Here is a 15,824-nt window from a genome sequence, read left to right as displayed (position 1 = left end):
GGCCCCACCTGCCAGCTCTGCTCCCCTGCCCTGTGCCATGGCAGCCCTGCTCACCCGCTCCTCTGCGCACGGGAGCGCCGGGCTCCGCGAGGGTTAACCCGACACAGAAGGCACGGGGGGCTCTGGGGGCTGCAGGGCTCACCTGCCAGCTCTGCTCACCTGCCTTGTGCCACTGCCAGCTCTGCTCACCTGCCCTGTGCCACTGCCAGCTCTGCTCACCTGCCCCGTGTCATGGCACCTCTGCTCACCTGCCCCATGCCATGGCAGCTCTGCTCACCTGCCTTGTGCCACTGCCAGCTCTGCTCACCTGCCTGGTGTCACTGGCATGGGCTGCTGTGGATGGGGAGGACACAGGACACAGGAAAGCTCCTCTTAAGGAGTTTCTGGCTGGATGGGGCTTGGATTGTCCTTGGAGCAACCCCCAAAGTGTCACAGACATCTTTTATGAAAAATCCTTTCCTTAGGATTTTTCCTCCTGAGAAGCTGAGAGGCCTCAGGAACAAAATGTAAACAATGGTTATCTGCTGCTGTGGGATGCAACAGGTGGATCTTTGATTGGCCCATGTTGGTTGTTTCTAATTAATGGTCAATCACAGTCAGCTGGCTCGCACTCTCTGTCTGAGCCACAAGCCTTTGTTATCATTCTTTCTTTTTCTATTCTCAGCTAGCCTTCTGATGAAATCCTTTCTTCTATTCTTTTAGTATAGTTTTAATATATATCATAAAATAATCAATCAGCCTTGTGAAACATGGAGTCAGATCCTCGTCTCTTCCCTCATCCTGGGACCCCTGTGAACACGGTCACACCAAAGGGCAGGGGATTGAAACCCGAGGGTCTTGCAGGTCCCTCCCACCCAACCCAACCCAACCCGTGCTGGGTTCCATGAAGTTGGCTCTGTTCAGTTCCCCTCCCTCCCCCAGATCCCTCCTTGGCAGCCCCTGGCTGCTGAAAAGGAGGAACCCTGCAGTCCTTGCCCCACTCACCCCGACATGGAGTTGGTTCGGTGCTCAGGCTTGATCCCCTCCTCCAGGGAATTCCTCTGTGAGCTGCTGTTCTCACTGAGCTCCAAGGGCCTGGAAAAAAACCCCTGTGAGCTGCAGCACCACGGGCTGCACACCCAGCCAAGGGCGGCACAACTCCACCCCAGGAAAGCAACAACTGCTCCAGGGTGAAGCCACAGCCCTCCGTGATCACTGCTGTGAACATTCCTGTGGGATCTCCTTAACGTCCACATGAATATCAGAGCTCATTTCCTGCAGCTGGAGGTCACCCAGACACTGACACACACACAAAAATCTTTCCTCAGTTTTCCTAATAAAAATATTTGTTGGGCTTTTTTTTCCTCTGGATCTCACCCTTCAGTCCTGGGAAGCAGGACCTCACACTTGGCTTTGTTAGATGTGGCACAAAGGGATTCCAAATAGAGGAGCCCAAGAAAGATTCCCTTTGGAAACACTTGTCACCTGATCCTGATTTTACACCCTCATTAAGAGATTAATTTGATTATTTTAAGTTGTTCCATGAGATGGGCTATGGAGCTGGCTGGGAGAGCTGGGGGTGTTCAGTTTATAGTGACACTCAGCTCTGATTTTTACTGCTCAAGTTTATTCTAATTAAATTTCAGTTTCTCTTCCAGCATGAGGAAGATTATTTCAAGAAACACAACTTCAGCCTCTTCCACTGCCTCCCCTGCATTCAAGCATAAATAATAAACAACTGACGGACCCAGGCTTCCTGTTCTTCAGCATCCCATGTTTCAGGATGAGAACAGGAGGGATCCGTGGGGCTTCCCAGAGAACCAAGGGGCTGTGTGTGACTGCTCTCCTCCTTGGAGCTGCCTCAGCTCAGAGGGCCAGGGGCAGTGTCAGGGCATCGTGATGTGAGAAGCTTCTCCAGTGAGACTGGGCAGAAACAACAGAGAGAGATGAGATTGCCAGGGTGGTTCTGCCACTGTGACTGAGAAGTGTTTGTGGAGAGGACACTGTCTGTCCCAAAGGCTTCAAAGGCAGATAAGGACAGATTCAGCCTGACCCCAGTGCATTCTGAATTTATCTGGAGCCTTTCTCATTCCTCTGCTCTATGCCCAAGAATTAGAAAAAAACCATCAAGGTAACCTGGAGGCTAGGTCCCAGAGAATGGAGAAACAAAAGCCTAAAAAAACCCCAAACCTGTTTTAGCATTACTTTATCATTCAGCTTATCTTGAAGCATCTGTCTCTAAAATCAACCTCTCTTCACACCCTGGGGCACAGCTGAAGGAGCTGCTCCCTGGAAGAGTGAGATGTAAAACTTGGCCTTTTCTGTGCTGAAGCAGAAATCTCTGCCAGCCCTCTGAGCTCCAGGGACACTGCCCGTGGGAGGTGCAGGGCTGCCTGCCCAGGGTGAGACAAAGTAGAAATTCTCCAGAGTAGAAATCCATTTTGATTTAGGTGAAATGTACATTTTTGAGTCTGTGGTTAGAAAACATAGCTATGTAGAGCCTGACTGCAGAACCTAGGCTCAGAGAAACTGCTTCAGAGAAGGACAGAGGTAAGGGTGGGGGGGCAGACAGAGAGACTGCTGTGAGAGCAGGTCAACCTGACTTAGGAATTCTTTCTGATAAAGAAGAACTAGGGGCAAATGTCACGTGAAATTCATAAAAATGAATATGTATGAACCTATTGTGAAATTGTATGCATGTGTATTTGAGAGGGGGATAAAAAGGGACCTGAAGTTCCCAGAGGTACGCGTGTCTTTTAAGGAGAATAATAAACATACTGGCTTTACAACTTTCACAAAGTTGTGGAGTTTTAATTATCTCTGCAAAACAAGGGTGCTGCCTTACCGAGCTGCTGGAGCCTGGCTGCTCCTTCCATTCAGCCTCTCCACCTTGTACTCCACGCCCTCGATGATGACGCTGGACTGGGCCTCGGGCGCCTGCCTGCCCTCCTCCTCCTCCTCAGCTTCCTCCTCCAGCAGAAGGGCTCGCTGCTGCTGCAGCTTGCGGGCTGCCAGGGAGACGGGGCAGCTCACAGCAGAGAGCACTGGCTGAGCCCCCAGGATGGGACTGTGGGGGGGTCCTGGCATTGAATCCCCAGGATGTGACTGCAGGGGGGTCCTGGCACTGAAACCCCCAGGATGGGACTGTGGGGGGGTCCTGGCACTGAAACCCCCAGGATGGGACTGTGGGGGGGTCCTGGCACTGAAACCCCCAGGAAGGGACTGTGGGGGGGTCCTGGCAATGAAACCAGTCAAGATGGTACTGCGGGCAGGTCCTGGCACTGCACCCCCAGCATGGGACCTCTGGGCAGGTCCTTATGCTTCTCATCCCTGCAAGTCTGGGCTGGTTTCAGTCCATCCCCTCTCCATGAACACCTTTGCTCCTCCACACTTCCACCAATGATGAAACAAACTCTGCATTGTTTCCTCAGCCCCCCACTTCCTTATCCAACAGATTTCCATCCCTGGACACCCAGGGCAGATTTCCAGCTGATTTCCCAGTGCTCTCAGCCTCACCCTGGAAATTGGGCACAGTGTCTCCTGCCCTTTTCCCAGAGGGAAGGAAGAGCCCTGGCAGTCTGCATCTCCCCCGGGCCTCCTGCAGGAGCCACGGCTGGGGTGCTGGTGCTGGCCCCACGTGTGGCAGTGGCCCTGGGGACAGTTCTGCTGGTGAGCACACATGTCACCAGAGGGTCAGGGACAGAGGGGACAGGAGCAGGCAGTTCTCTGGGCAGGTGTCCTGCAGGTCACCCAGGAGTGTTCCTCAGGGCTCAGCCCTGGGGCCAGCTTGGGGCAAGGTTAAAAATCTTAAAAATATAAAAATAATAAAAATTATTAATAAAATTAATAATTTTATCTGCATTCTGCAGGAGCTGAATGCAACAGGAACACTCTGCTCCTGATGCCAAACTGGGAGGTGCTGGTGACTCTCTGAAGGGCCATGAAGCCTTACAGGAGGGTCCAGATAGGCTGGAACACTGGGCAACCATTAAAGGCATGAAACTGAACCAAATGCCAGGTTCAGGTATGCTTTGGAGAGGAGTGTCTGGAGAGCTCAGTAAAAATGCTTTTTTTTCCACTTCACATTGTTCCTTATCACCTCCTAAAGCAACCATGGGCTGGACTTGATGATCTTTAAGGTCACTTCCAACCTAGTCATTCTGTGAACTCTCAAGAGGAGATGGCATCAAAAAGGAGAGCAGCAATGTAGCTCCTAGTGCAGCCCTAGAGCAGCACAGTGATCTTTGAGGGGTCAGAGCTCTGGCTGCCAGGCCAGACCCTGAAGTGTTTATTGCCAGCTGCAGGCGCAGTGCCCAGAGCAGGGACCCTGGGATGCTCCGGGAGCTCCTCTGCTCTGCAGGGAGAGCTCTGAGAGAGCTGAACTGCTCAGCCTGGGGAGGAGGCTGCAGGCAGAACTCAGAGCCCCTCTGAGAGCTGAGCTCCTCAGCCTGGGGAGGAGGCTGCAGGCAGAACTCAGAGCCCCTGTGCTCTGCAGGGAGAGCTCTGAGAGAGCTGAACTGCTCAGCCTGGACAGGAGAAGGCTGCAGGCAGAACTCACTGCAGCCTTGCAGAACCCAGAGGGGCTCCAGGGGACTGCAGAGGGGCTCTGGACACGGGCCTGGAGGGGGGATGGCTTCAGGGATGGATTTGTGAAGGGACCCTGCCCAAGGAGCAGCTGTGGCTGCCCCATCCCTGGAAATGTTCCAGGCCAGACTGGATGGAGCTTGGAGACACTGGTCTGAGGCAAGGTGTCCTTGCCCATGGCAGGGGTGGGTGGCACTGAGTGGGTTAAAAGTCCCTCCAACCCAAATAATTCTGTGATTCCATGATACAGGACACCTGAAACTACAGCACTTCACCAACCCAGGAAGCATCAGTGCAGCATGCACAGAATTCCTCAGCATTCACTTCAAATCATCCCCAGGCCTTACAATAACCACCCAGGGGCTTCTGGAAGTGCTGCATTTCCGTGGGAAAGGAATCACTTAGCAGGACAACGCTCTGTGCACACAGTCCTACGTACCCTCCTCCTCCTTCATCTTCTTTAGGTCGTCCTCCCCCACCAGGGACACGCGCTTGGGAGGCTTGTCCAGGTGCTGCTGCTTCACCTCAATCTCAAAATACTTCTGCCTCTCACGGAAGGACCTCTGCTCAGGGCTGTGCTGTCCCCCAGGGCTATGGGCGGCCACCTGCAAGAGCCAGAACGCTGCACATGGGGCACCCGGGCACAGGGGGCACATAGGGACAGCACTGCCCCCCCAGGCATAGGGGGCACCCAGGCACATGGGGCACCCAGACACAGGGGGCACACTGCCCACCCAGGCACAGGGGGCACCCAGGCACAGCACTGCCCACCCAGGCACAGGGGGCACCCAGGCACATGGGGCACACTGCCCACCCAGGCACAGGGGGCACCCAGGCACAGCACTGCCCACCCAGGCACAGGGGGCACCCAGGCACATGGGGCACCCAGACACAGGGGGCACACTGCCCACCCAGGCACAGGGGGCACCCAGGCACAGCGCTGCCCACCCAGCACAGCACTGCCCACCCAGCCCCAGCACTGCCCACCCAGCCCCAGCACTGCCCATTCAGCCCCATGCCAGCCCATCCCTTGCTCTGCCAGCTGCCCCATCCTCTCAGTTCTCACTTTGCCCCATCCTCAGTTCTCACTTTGCCCCATCCTCAGTTCTCACTTTGCCCCATCCTCTCCTCCTCCTTCTCCCCAGCCCTCCCACACCACGAGCCCTTCTCCCCACCACACCCCCATGACTTCCACCCTTCCCAGCCCCAGCACTCACCTCCAAGGCCAGTTTGGTGTTTTCTGTGCTGCTCTGACCAGACAATTCCTAAGGACAGAGAGAAACAAGCATTTTCCAAAAGGAAAGGTTCCAGCTGTGTGCCCGAAGGCCAGACAGCTGACACAGGTCCCCAAACTGTCCCAGGATTCACACAGATTTAACAAGGCTTAGCAATGGTCAGGAATGAGGATTTATGGTAAACTGAGGGTTAAACAGAACCAGGTGTGACAACTTCTGAAAGGCAGAAACTGAAAAATCACTGGAAACAGGCACCAAACAGGACCAGGGGCTGAGCTATGGCTGCAGGGGGGTCACAGGAGCTGGCAGGAGCTCACTCACACTTTGCTTACATCAAAGACAAAACCACCCAAAATTTACTTTAAAGAAGCAGAGATGCCATCAGAAAGAATGAAATCTGTATTTACTGGCATGCATAACAGAATATTGGATGAACAGAACTACAGGGGGAAGAAACTGATCCACAAAATCCATCTGTTAACCAGGAATCCATAGCAGCAGACTGAGAACTGCAAACTAGTTACGGAAAAGAAGGAAGTTTTACAATTAGACAAACTGAAATGACCCACAAAGAGAGAGCAAGGAGATGATCTCTGGCTTTATCCAAACACTCCAAAAACTAATTCAGAACTTGAGTGGATCTGCCTGAGCAACCTCCTACAGCTCTGGAGATGTTTGACCAATGCTCTTAGGCCCATGGTGGGGTTCCTGGGGGTGTCCTGAGCTGGACCTGATGATCCTTGAGGGTCCCTTCCAACTCAGGACGTTCCAGGATTCCAGGATTCCAGCACCCAAGGCTGCCCTGTTCTGCAGGGGGAACTGAGAAAATGACCTCCAAGTCCTCAGCTAGCCTAGACTGTTCCAGGATTCACCTAGATGGCAGGGAAAAGGGAGTCCCAGTGAAGATCAAAATCTATCCAAAAATGTCTCAGCACAGGTTTAGCCTGGTCCTGGAGTCTGGAATTTCAGAATTCCTTTGCATGGTTGTACATCAGTATCCCAATGTCCAGGGAGAACAACAACGCTTGAGATTCCATGAGCTTCCAGGACCTGGCACAGACAGGACCCTGCCACTCACCAACACCCCCAAAGGGCCCCTGACACAGACAGGACCCTGCCAGGGTGAACATCTCATCATCCACACACTCCAGCAGGACCTGACACAGACAGGACCCTGCCAGGGTGAACATCTCCTCACCCACACAGGACCCTGCCAGGATGAACATCTGCATCACCAACACAGGACCCTGCCAGGATGAACATCTCCTCACATACACAGGACCCTGCCAGAATGAACATCTCCTCCCCAGCCCCTCCAGCTCCCCCAGGACCTGACACAGACAGGACCCTGCCTGGATAAACATCTCCTCACCCACACAGGACCCTGCCAGGATGACCATCCCATCCCCAATCCCCTCCAGCTCCCCCAGGACCTTGCTGTGTCCCCAGCTGTCCCTGGAGGGCACACACCCCTCGTCCTGGCCTGCTGAGCCCCGGGCTGGTGCCACCAGGGCTGGGTTACCTGTGTCCCCAGAAGGGGCTGGGACAGGGGCACTGCTGCAAAGGTCTTGTAGGCCTGCTTGACATTGATGGGCACCTCGTCAGGGGACGGTGGTGACGGTGGTGATGGCTTTGGCTACAGGGACAGACGGACAGACAGACAGGAGGCAAAGGTGAGCACAGGTGAGCACAGGTGAGCAAAGGTGGGGGGAAAACCCACACAGGGGGAACAACAGCCTGACTCTTGGCCTGCAGAGTCTGGTGAGGGGTATATGGAAGGAATAGGTCAGGGAACATGTAAGGGATCTGCAAGCCTTGGGAAGCCAATCTCAGCCTCTGCTGCTGAGCCCTGGGCAGGAGCACCAGGAGCAGAGCACTGCACACACACTGCACCCAGCAGCACGAGGGTCACAGCCCGTTCTGTTCCATGGACAGTGAAGGAATGGTGCTTTTGGAGGCACAGACCTTCACTGACCTGATGGGAATGTTGTGACACATCCTCTGGCCAAGGGCACATTGCTGTCCCAGTCCTTGAGGATTTACAGCCAATTCAACCAGCAAGTGCCTACCTGAATCAGGGTTTTTTGAGCTAGGACAGGACAGCTACACATTGAGTTCTATTTAGGGCTGAACAAGAGTCCCTCTAGTGGAAGGTGTTTAAGGTCTTTAAGGTCCCTCCCAACCCAAAGCACCCTGTGATTCCAGGATCTGATCCAGAGATCTGTGATGTGGAGATCTGCCTTTGATCTCAAATTTTCCTTTGCAGAATTACACTTACTGGGGAACATCTGACAAGGTCTGAGGGGACCTTCCTAGTGCCTGTCACTGTCTTTGCTGGTTCCTTCCTCACCCACCTTCCCTGTGAGCCCTCTTGCAGCACTGGGGGGACCTGCTCCAAGCATCACAGAAATGGAAGGGGTGGGAGGCAATGGCACCACAACCTTCCTGCTCCTCCTGGAGAGGAAACCCCCTCCAGCTGCTCATCCCTCCAGCTGCACTAATCCAGTTCTGGTTCTGGTTTTGCTTAGTCCTGGATGTGGGCTAAACAATGCTGTCTGATGGGCTAAAGGACAGCACAGTGAGGTCAGGAGAGCTGTGAAATGTGAACCATGCCCAGTTCCATGGGTTCCGTACAGATGTTTGCCTCCAAATCAGGTATCTGATATCTCTGGTATCCCGCTGCACCAGCTCCAGCAGGGACAGAAGGGCTGGATTCATGGAATCTCACCCAGCATGGTTTGTGTGGCAAGGGACTGAAAGCCCATCCAGTCATGGGCAGGGACACCTTCCACTATTCCTTGCACTTTTATACTGAAGGGACACAGGTCTTCCTTCATGACAAAGACAAAAATATCTGAATTTTTCTCTCCTATCAACAAACAGCCCCAGGAACATGAACCTTTCAAAACCAATCAGGACACGTGGCTACCAAGCCAGAGTGACCAGGCACATGGTGACTACACCACAATGACCAGGAACGTGGTCACCACACCAGAGTGACCAAGGCACGTGGTGATGAAACCAGGGTGACCAGGCACGTGGTGACCAAACCCGGGTGACCAGGCACGTGGTGACCAAACCTGGGTGACCAGGCACGTGGTCACCAACCAGGGTGACCAGGCACGTGGACACCAAACCACAGTGACCAGGCATGTGGTGACCAAACCAGGGTGACCAGGCATGTGGTGACCAAACCAGGGTGACCAGGACACGTGGTCAGCACACCAGAGTGACCAGGCACATGGTCACCACACCAGAGTGACCACAACATGTGGTCACCATGCAGAGCCACTTCTGGGAGGGTTCCTGCCCCCTGACACGGCTCTGCAGCCACGCGGGGCAGACACGGGGCTCTGGGGAGGGGTCCCTGGCCACTTACAGAGCTGTGGGTCCTGAAGCAGGGCTGGGGCTGCTGGAAGGGGTTGGGGCTGTCCCCCTCCTCGGCCCTGAGTGCCACAGCAGCGCTCGGTCGCACGCGGGAGAGAGGCTGGATGACGCCAGGCTTGGTCTGCTGGTGCCAGGGCAGCACGGGCAGGGCATGGGAGGGCAAGGGGGGGAGAAAGAGAAGAGAAACGAGCAGTTAGAGCAGCGAGGTGTCTGCCATGCAGGTGAATAAACAAACCCATGCACCCCCACTTCTCTCCTCGGCTGTGCTGCCTGCTCCAGCCCCTGGAGCCAACACCAAAGGGTCACACAGCACCACTGGACTGCAGAGAAGGCCAGGACAAAAGGAAGCACCTGCCAGACCAGCAGCAGCTACGAGGGTTAGCAGGGTATGGTAAGTGTGACCAAGCTCAGAAAATGTGAGCACCAGGGATGGAAGGAGGGAAACATCAGCCAGGAACGGGAATTGGCAGAAGGTGTGGATGGAAGTGAACCAGACTTCTGGGTCTGATGAGAAATGCAGTTACTGGAGCAGAGGTGAGAGGCTAAAACTTCTCCTAGATGTCACCATCACTGCTGGATGTTGTGTGAAAGTGAGTAAAGCACCTGCAAGTTGAGAGAGTGGCAGCAGGAACTGGGTAAACCAGCAAAACCTGCAGAGGGGAAGCTGCAAGGGGAAACAGCAATAAAAGCTGCAAAAACAGCTAGGCTGGGTTTTCAGATGGACCATATTTGAGACCTGATGCATTTGTACAAACTCGAGGCATAGGGAGGAGTGGAGGAGACAGACTAGGAGCCAAGAGGAGGAAGAAACAAGCTCCGTGTGCTGGGGGATGCACAGGGACAGTAGAGTCGGGTCTCACAGTAGCTGTACTCACTGATTTACTGTCATCCTGTGATGTAATGAAGTTAATGGAAGCCTGCAAACAGAAATACAGGGGTAAATCTGGAGTCTGAAGCCTTTATTTACCCCTGCCCCACTGCCCACCCTGTGTGGGGAGCTCCAGGTCCCACAGAACCCCCAGTACCTGCCTCTTCAGGTGAGGACAGCCCACCTGCACGAGCCTCTCCCAGCCCCTGTGCTGCGTGAGGAGGCCCTCACAGCTCTCTGCACATCTCCAAACTCTGAGTCCAACTCTGGGACAACTCTGGTCCTGGGCACAGCCCCTGCTCCTGGTCTCTGGACATTCCCTGGGCACATCCCCTGGGCACAGCCCCTGCTCCTGCTCCCTGGAACATCCCCTGGGCACATCCCCTGCTCCTGCTCCCTGGAACATCCCCTGGGCACATCCCCTGGGCACATCCCCTGCTCCTGGCCTGTGGCACATTCCCTGGGCACATTCCCTGCTCCCTGGCACACTCCCTGGGCACATCCCCTGCTCCTGCTCCCTGGCACACTCCCTGGCACACTCCCATGGCACATGCCCACCCTGCACACCTGCCCCAGCCCGAGCAAAGCTGGCCCCCCCCAGCTCCTCCCCAAGCACACACTGGTGCCACCACAGCAGCAGCTGACAGGGAGCAGCCCCTCCTCGTGCCTCGGATGCCACCGGGGTGCTGCTCCCCGGGGAAACCCAGGGGATGACAGGACCCTGTGGGGATGCCGGGTCCCCATGGGGATTCTGAGCCTCCAAGGGAATGCCAGGTCCCATGGGGATGCCGGGTCCCCACGGGGATGTTGGGTCCCTGTGGGGATGGCAGGCCCCTGTGGGCTGTGGGACCAGTGCAGGGCAGTGCAGCAGCCGAGCAGTGCAGCAGCCGGGCAGTGCAGCAGCCGGGCCGTGCAGCAGCCGGGCAGTGCAGCAGCCGGGCCGTGCAGCAGCCGGGCAGTGCAGCAGCCGGGCCGTGCAGCAGCCGGGCAGTGCAGCAGCCGGGCCGTGCAGCAGCCGGGCAGTGCAGCAGCCGGGCCGTGCAGCAGCCGGGCAGTGCAGCAGCCGGGCCGTGCAGCAGCCGGGCAGTGCAGCAGCCGGGCCGTGCAGCAGCCGGGCAGTGCAGCAGCCGGGCCGTGCAGCAGCCGGGCAGTGCAGCAGCCAGGCAGTCGCACACCGCACACTGCGAGCAGCACTTACACAGAGCTGTAAACCATGAGCAGCACTCACAAAGAGCAGCACTTACATAGCGCCGCACACCCTGAGTAGCACCTACACTGCGCTGTAAACCACGAGCAGCACTTATGAAATGCTGCGCAGCCGGGCAGTGCAGCAGCCAGGCAGGTAAACCACGAGCAGCACTTACACAGCACTGCACACCACGAGCAGCACTTACAAAGCACTGCACACCCTGAGCAGCACTTACAAAGCGCTGTAAACCACGAGCAGCACTTACACAGCACTGCACACCACGAGCAGCACTTACAAAGCACTGCACACCTTGAGCAGCACTTACAAAGCGTGTCTCCCTGCCGGCCAGGTGAGGGGCCCGGGGGGCTGTGGGCACCTGCAGGGAGGGGCAGCAGCACAGAGAGAAGGGGAGAGAAAAGGAGAGACTGGGTTTGCCAGGGGAGAGGAGCACAGGGGCTGCAGCAGCCCAGGGGGAGCCCCCTGCCCTGCCTGGCACACTCAGACCCAGCACAGACACCTCCTGCCTCCCCTGGCCCCGTGCAGAGCTCAGGCCAGGCACGACCCTCACAGGGCCTACTCGGGACCAAGGATTCCATCTCCCTCAAGGAATTCCCTGAAATCAGCCAGTCAGTTCTGGCTGGAGTACAAGATGTTGAAACCAAAGAATTAACACTATTCTCTGAATTAATTAATTAATTAACTAACATAATTCTCTGAAATCAGCCAGTCAATTCTGGCTGGAGTACAAGATTAACATTAAAAAATAGATGGGGCCAGAGAGTAAGAGACAAAATTCCTCAGAACTTCTGCTCTGCAAAAGTCAAGACTCCTGAATCCCTAAAACAGGAGAGATCTGTGACTGCTCAGCCTGGAGAAGACCTTAGAGCCTCTTCCACTGCCCTAAATGGCTCCAGGAGAGCTGGGGAGGGACCTTGGGCAAGGGCCTGGAGGGACAGGACAGGGGGAATGGTTTCCCACTGACAGAGGCAGGGTTAGACGAGATTTTCGGAAGAAATTCTTTCATTCAAGGGTGGGCAGGCCCTGGCACAGGGTGCCCAGAGAGGCTGTGGCTGCCCCTGGATCCCTGGAAGTGTCCAAGGCCAGGTTGGACAGGGCTTGGAGCAGCCTGGGACAGTGGAAGGTGTCCCTGCCATGGCAGGGGGCTGGAATGAAATTGTCTTGAAGGTCCCTTCCCACCCAAACCATCCTGGGAGTCCGTGAAAACTATCTCAAAGAAATAAAGAGAATTGGCACTTGTGATAAAAGGAAAACTTACAAAAACCACAGCTGCTGTCAGAAATTTAAACAGCGGAACACAGCTGGAACAAAGTGTATTGGAATAGCTCAGCTGCAACACCACCTTCCAGTCGTGCTGGGTTCCTGCTTAACACTCAATTCTAAATCTTCCAAGACTGAGGGAGATTGGGACAGGCTGAGAAGGAACAGAGGCTGGGCTCAAGTGCTGCTCCTGCCCCTGCTCCTCAGCCTGTCTCCGCAGCCACCTCACCTCCAGAGCTCCTGGCCAGCCCCAAGGGCTGAAATGGCTCACTGAGGAGCAGGGAAGTGCCAGAGCTGTGGGGAGAGCAGCTGGAGAACAGCTGGACTCCAAAGGGAACCAACAGACACAAAATGACCAAGGACAAAGAACAAAGAACAACTGGCGATTCACTCCAGCCCCGAGTATAAAACCCAGTAATGGCAACGACTGGAAAGGGAAAATTTAAAAATCTCTTTACGTTCATTTAACTTCCAAAGACTCAACTGAGCTCACCTCCTGCTGTGGGATGGACAGGGGAATCAAAGACTCAGATATTGAAAAGTTCAGAGATAAATAAGGAATATGAATGTCAAGGGATAAGAGGCAATGTTTATAAAGAAAAAATCATCAGAAGTTGTGACAGTGTTCACACAAGTCTAAAAATAAATAAAAACCCCAAAAATATAACTCTATGTTTCAAAATTTTAATTTATTATTTTATAATATATATTATACTAAAACTATACTAAAAAATTTCATCAAAAAAACTAACTAAAAATAATAAAAAAAAAAAAAACAAAAACAGCTGACTGTGATTGACTAGTAATTAAAAACAACTACATAAAACCAATCACAGATCTACTTGCTACATTCCACAACAACAAATAATTATTGTTTACATTTTATTCCTGAAGCCTCTCAGCTTCTCAAAAAGAAAAATCCTAAAAAAAGGATTTTTCAAAAAATATCACAACTACAAGAAGTTACAAAAGCAAAGATACTTCCCATTGCAGAGGGAAAGCCTCTGGCTGCAGCAGGATCCTGAGGGCAGGGTCACCCAGGAGTGGCAGCAGCAGGATCCTTCCGCCTCCTGCCCAGCAGCTCTCCAGGCTCACACAGAGAACCAGGCATCCTCCCTGGTTTACAGACCCAAATCCCAACTCCTCCATTTCTCACCACACCAGGCTCACACAGAGACCCAGGCATCCCCTGCAGGCCTGGGAAGCCCTGGTTTACAGACCCAAATCCCAACTCCTCCATTTCTTACCACACACCACTTGCCAGAATTAAACAACCTCTGTGCAAGGCACTGGTCCAAAAAGAGCATTCCCAAAAAACTCACAACTACATGTTGTAGCCCCTCCTCATCACCCTGCAATTAAGTTGCCCCTCAGAGCTCATTTAGAGCAGCTAATTACCCTTGTGGCTCTCTGGGACACTGAAGGAGGGAGTTGCTCTCTTGCTCTCTGGTGGATCTCCTCCACCCTGACAGGGTCACTCCAGGATGGAAATTGCCCTTGGCCACCTCTGTCCTTTACCCCTGGCAGTGCCCCCCTGCCCTTCCCACACCACCTGTCCTGGGGGCAGTCTCACCTGAGGATTACTGGGAGAATAGGGGGATTCACGCCTGGAATTTCCTGTCCCAGACTCGCCCACGGGAGCCTGAAAGAGAGAAGACAAAGCTCAGGACAGAGCTCGAGTGTTACTGCACAGCAGGAGGGGTCTGTGCAGCCCAGGGGCATGGGACACCCTGCACATCCAGGGACGAGAAAAATGCGTATTTTACGATTGGCTTTTCGCAAACATTCAAATGAATATAATATGTATTGTGTTAGAAAGTAATGCTGTATTAATTCTCCTAAGTAGTGTGTTAAATATAGTTTTAGGTTATAAAAATGTTAAAATACAAACTATACTATGTAGGATACTTTTTTTTAAAGCAAGGACTCACACCAGATAGCAGCCACAGGACACTTAAATCTTTCAGAGAAAAAGAATTTATTGCTCCCTTAGCAGAAGAAATGAACTTCTTCCCACCTCAAAAGTGCCGTCAGGATTCAGAGGAAGAAGCTGACACTGACCAGACAGAATCCCATGTTTGAATGGAATTTATGCATCATGTATGAGAGGTATGAATATGCAATGGGCTGTTGTCTTTAAGGGTTAATTCTCTGTTAATGTGGGTCCTTTTTCGGGCTTATTTTGCCCAGAAAGAGGTACCCGGACGTCCATAACTCTTTGTCTCTATTGTCTCATATTGTCCTAATCCAAATTGTCCAAATTATTATTACTCTAATTGTATTACTAGTTTAATAGTCATTTTATTACGATTAACCTTTTAAAATTTTAAAAACAAGTGATTGGTTTTTTTCACAAGGGAGCAAGGCTAGCAGGGCCCAGCAGCAGCTGGCACAAACCAAAAAGCGCCAGGAGCAGCGAGGGAATGAGGTTAAATACCGGGATCACATCCCAGATGGATCAGGTTACAGCCTCCACACGTCCCAGGAATCCTCCTCCTGACTCCCCCAGCCCTCACAGGCAGGGTCAGCTCCAGGCAAAGCTCCTGGGCACAGACACGGAGCAAAGAAAGCCATTCCTGGCTGCAGGGCTCTCGTGGCTCCCAGAGCAGCTCTGGCACTGAGTAGAAAAAGCCACTCCTGGCTGCAGGGAGACTGGGCTCTCCTGGCTCCCAGAGCAATTCCTGGCTGCAGGGCTCTCCTGGCTCCCAAAGGAACCTCTGGCACCGAGCAAAGAAAGCCTGGCTGGAGGGACACAGGGCTCTCGTGGCTCCCAGAGCAACTCTGGCACTGAGGCTCAGCTGCCAGCAGCCTGCCCAGCAGCTGAAAAGAGAGCAGAGTGTCCAGGAACCACCTGCACTGCAGAGACCAGAATCCCAGGAACCACCTGCACTCCCACTGCAGCACCAGCAGCACATTTCACAAGGATTTCTAATGTCTTAAGGTAGAGGCAGGTCATTTGGGATTTAGGGAACTATTCAGGCAAATCTACAGCTCCCAGGCACTAATACCATGGCCAGTTGGATCAAGTCAGTATTTTGACACGCCAAGGCTGAAGTGACCTGAAGTTTATACTGGAGCACAGATTCCAGATACCTTGCTCTAAGCTCACCTGGCTACACACCTGAGAAATTCCTAGCAAGGAACTAAACCACCTCCAAGATCACTAGAGCTGAGGATTGGGTTGGTTGATCTGCTGTGTATGGGGCTGTTTATGTGGAGCTGCTTTGATTTTCAGACCTCCCAAAAGCCTTTAAAAGGAAGGAGAGAGCAACGTGGGGCTCTTCTGGAGGGTGGTATCTTTGGC

General features: G+C 53.6%; 1 protein-coding gene across 1 annotated transcript in view; it reads right to left on the bottom strand.

Moving 5' to 3' along the window:
• The window catches only part of SCRIB (scribble planar cell polarity protein), a 106,604-nt gene that overhangs the window by 12,612 nt on the left and 78,168 nt on the right, over positions 1–15,824 (bottom strand). Inside the window, 10 exon segments of the mRNA XM_031065202.1 lie at positions 9–98; positions 985–1,074; positions 2,825–2,987; positions 5,003–5,168; positions 5,781–5,828; positions 7,321–7,434; positions 9,178–9,306; positions 10,061–10,102; positions 11,568–11,618; positions 14,094–14,162. Coding sequence (XP_030921062.1) covers positions 9–98; positions 985–1,074; positions 2,825–2,987; positions 5,003–5,168; positions 5,781–5,828; positions 7,321–7,434; positions 9,178–9,306; positions 10,061–10,102; positions 11,568–11,618; positions 14,094–14,162 — 962 coding nt within the window.

The sequence above is a fragment of the Geospiza fortis genome, unplaced genomic scaffold (assembly GCF_000277835.1).
Source record: "Geospiza fortis unplaced genomic scaffold, GeoFor_1.0 scaffold466, whole genome shotgun sequence".
In the NCBI taxonomy this organism is placed as follows: domain Eukaryota; kingdom Metazoa; phylum Chordata; class Aves; order Passeriformes; family Thraupidae; genus Geospiza; species Geospiza fortis.
The sequence above is the reverse complement of the archived record's forward strand: the minus strand, read 5'-3'. Positions and strand labels throughout refer to the sequence as shown.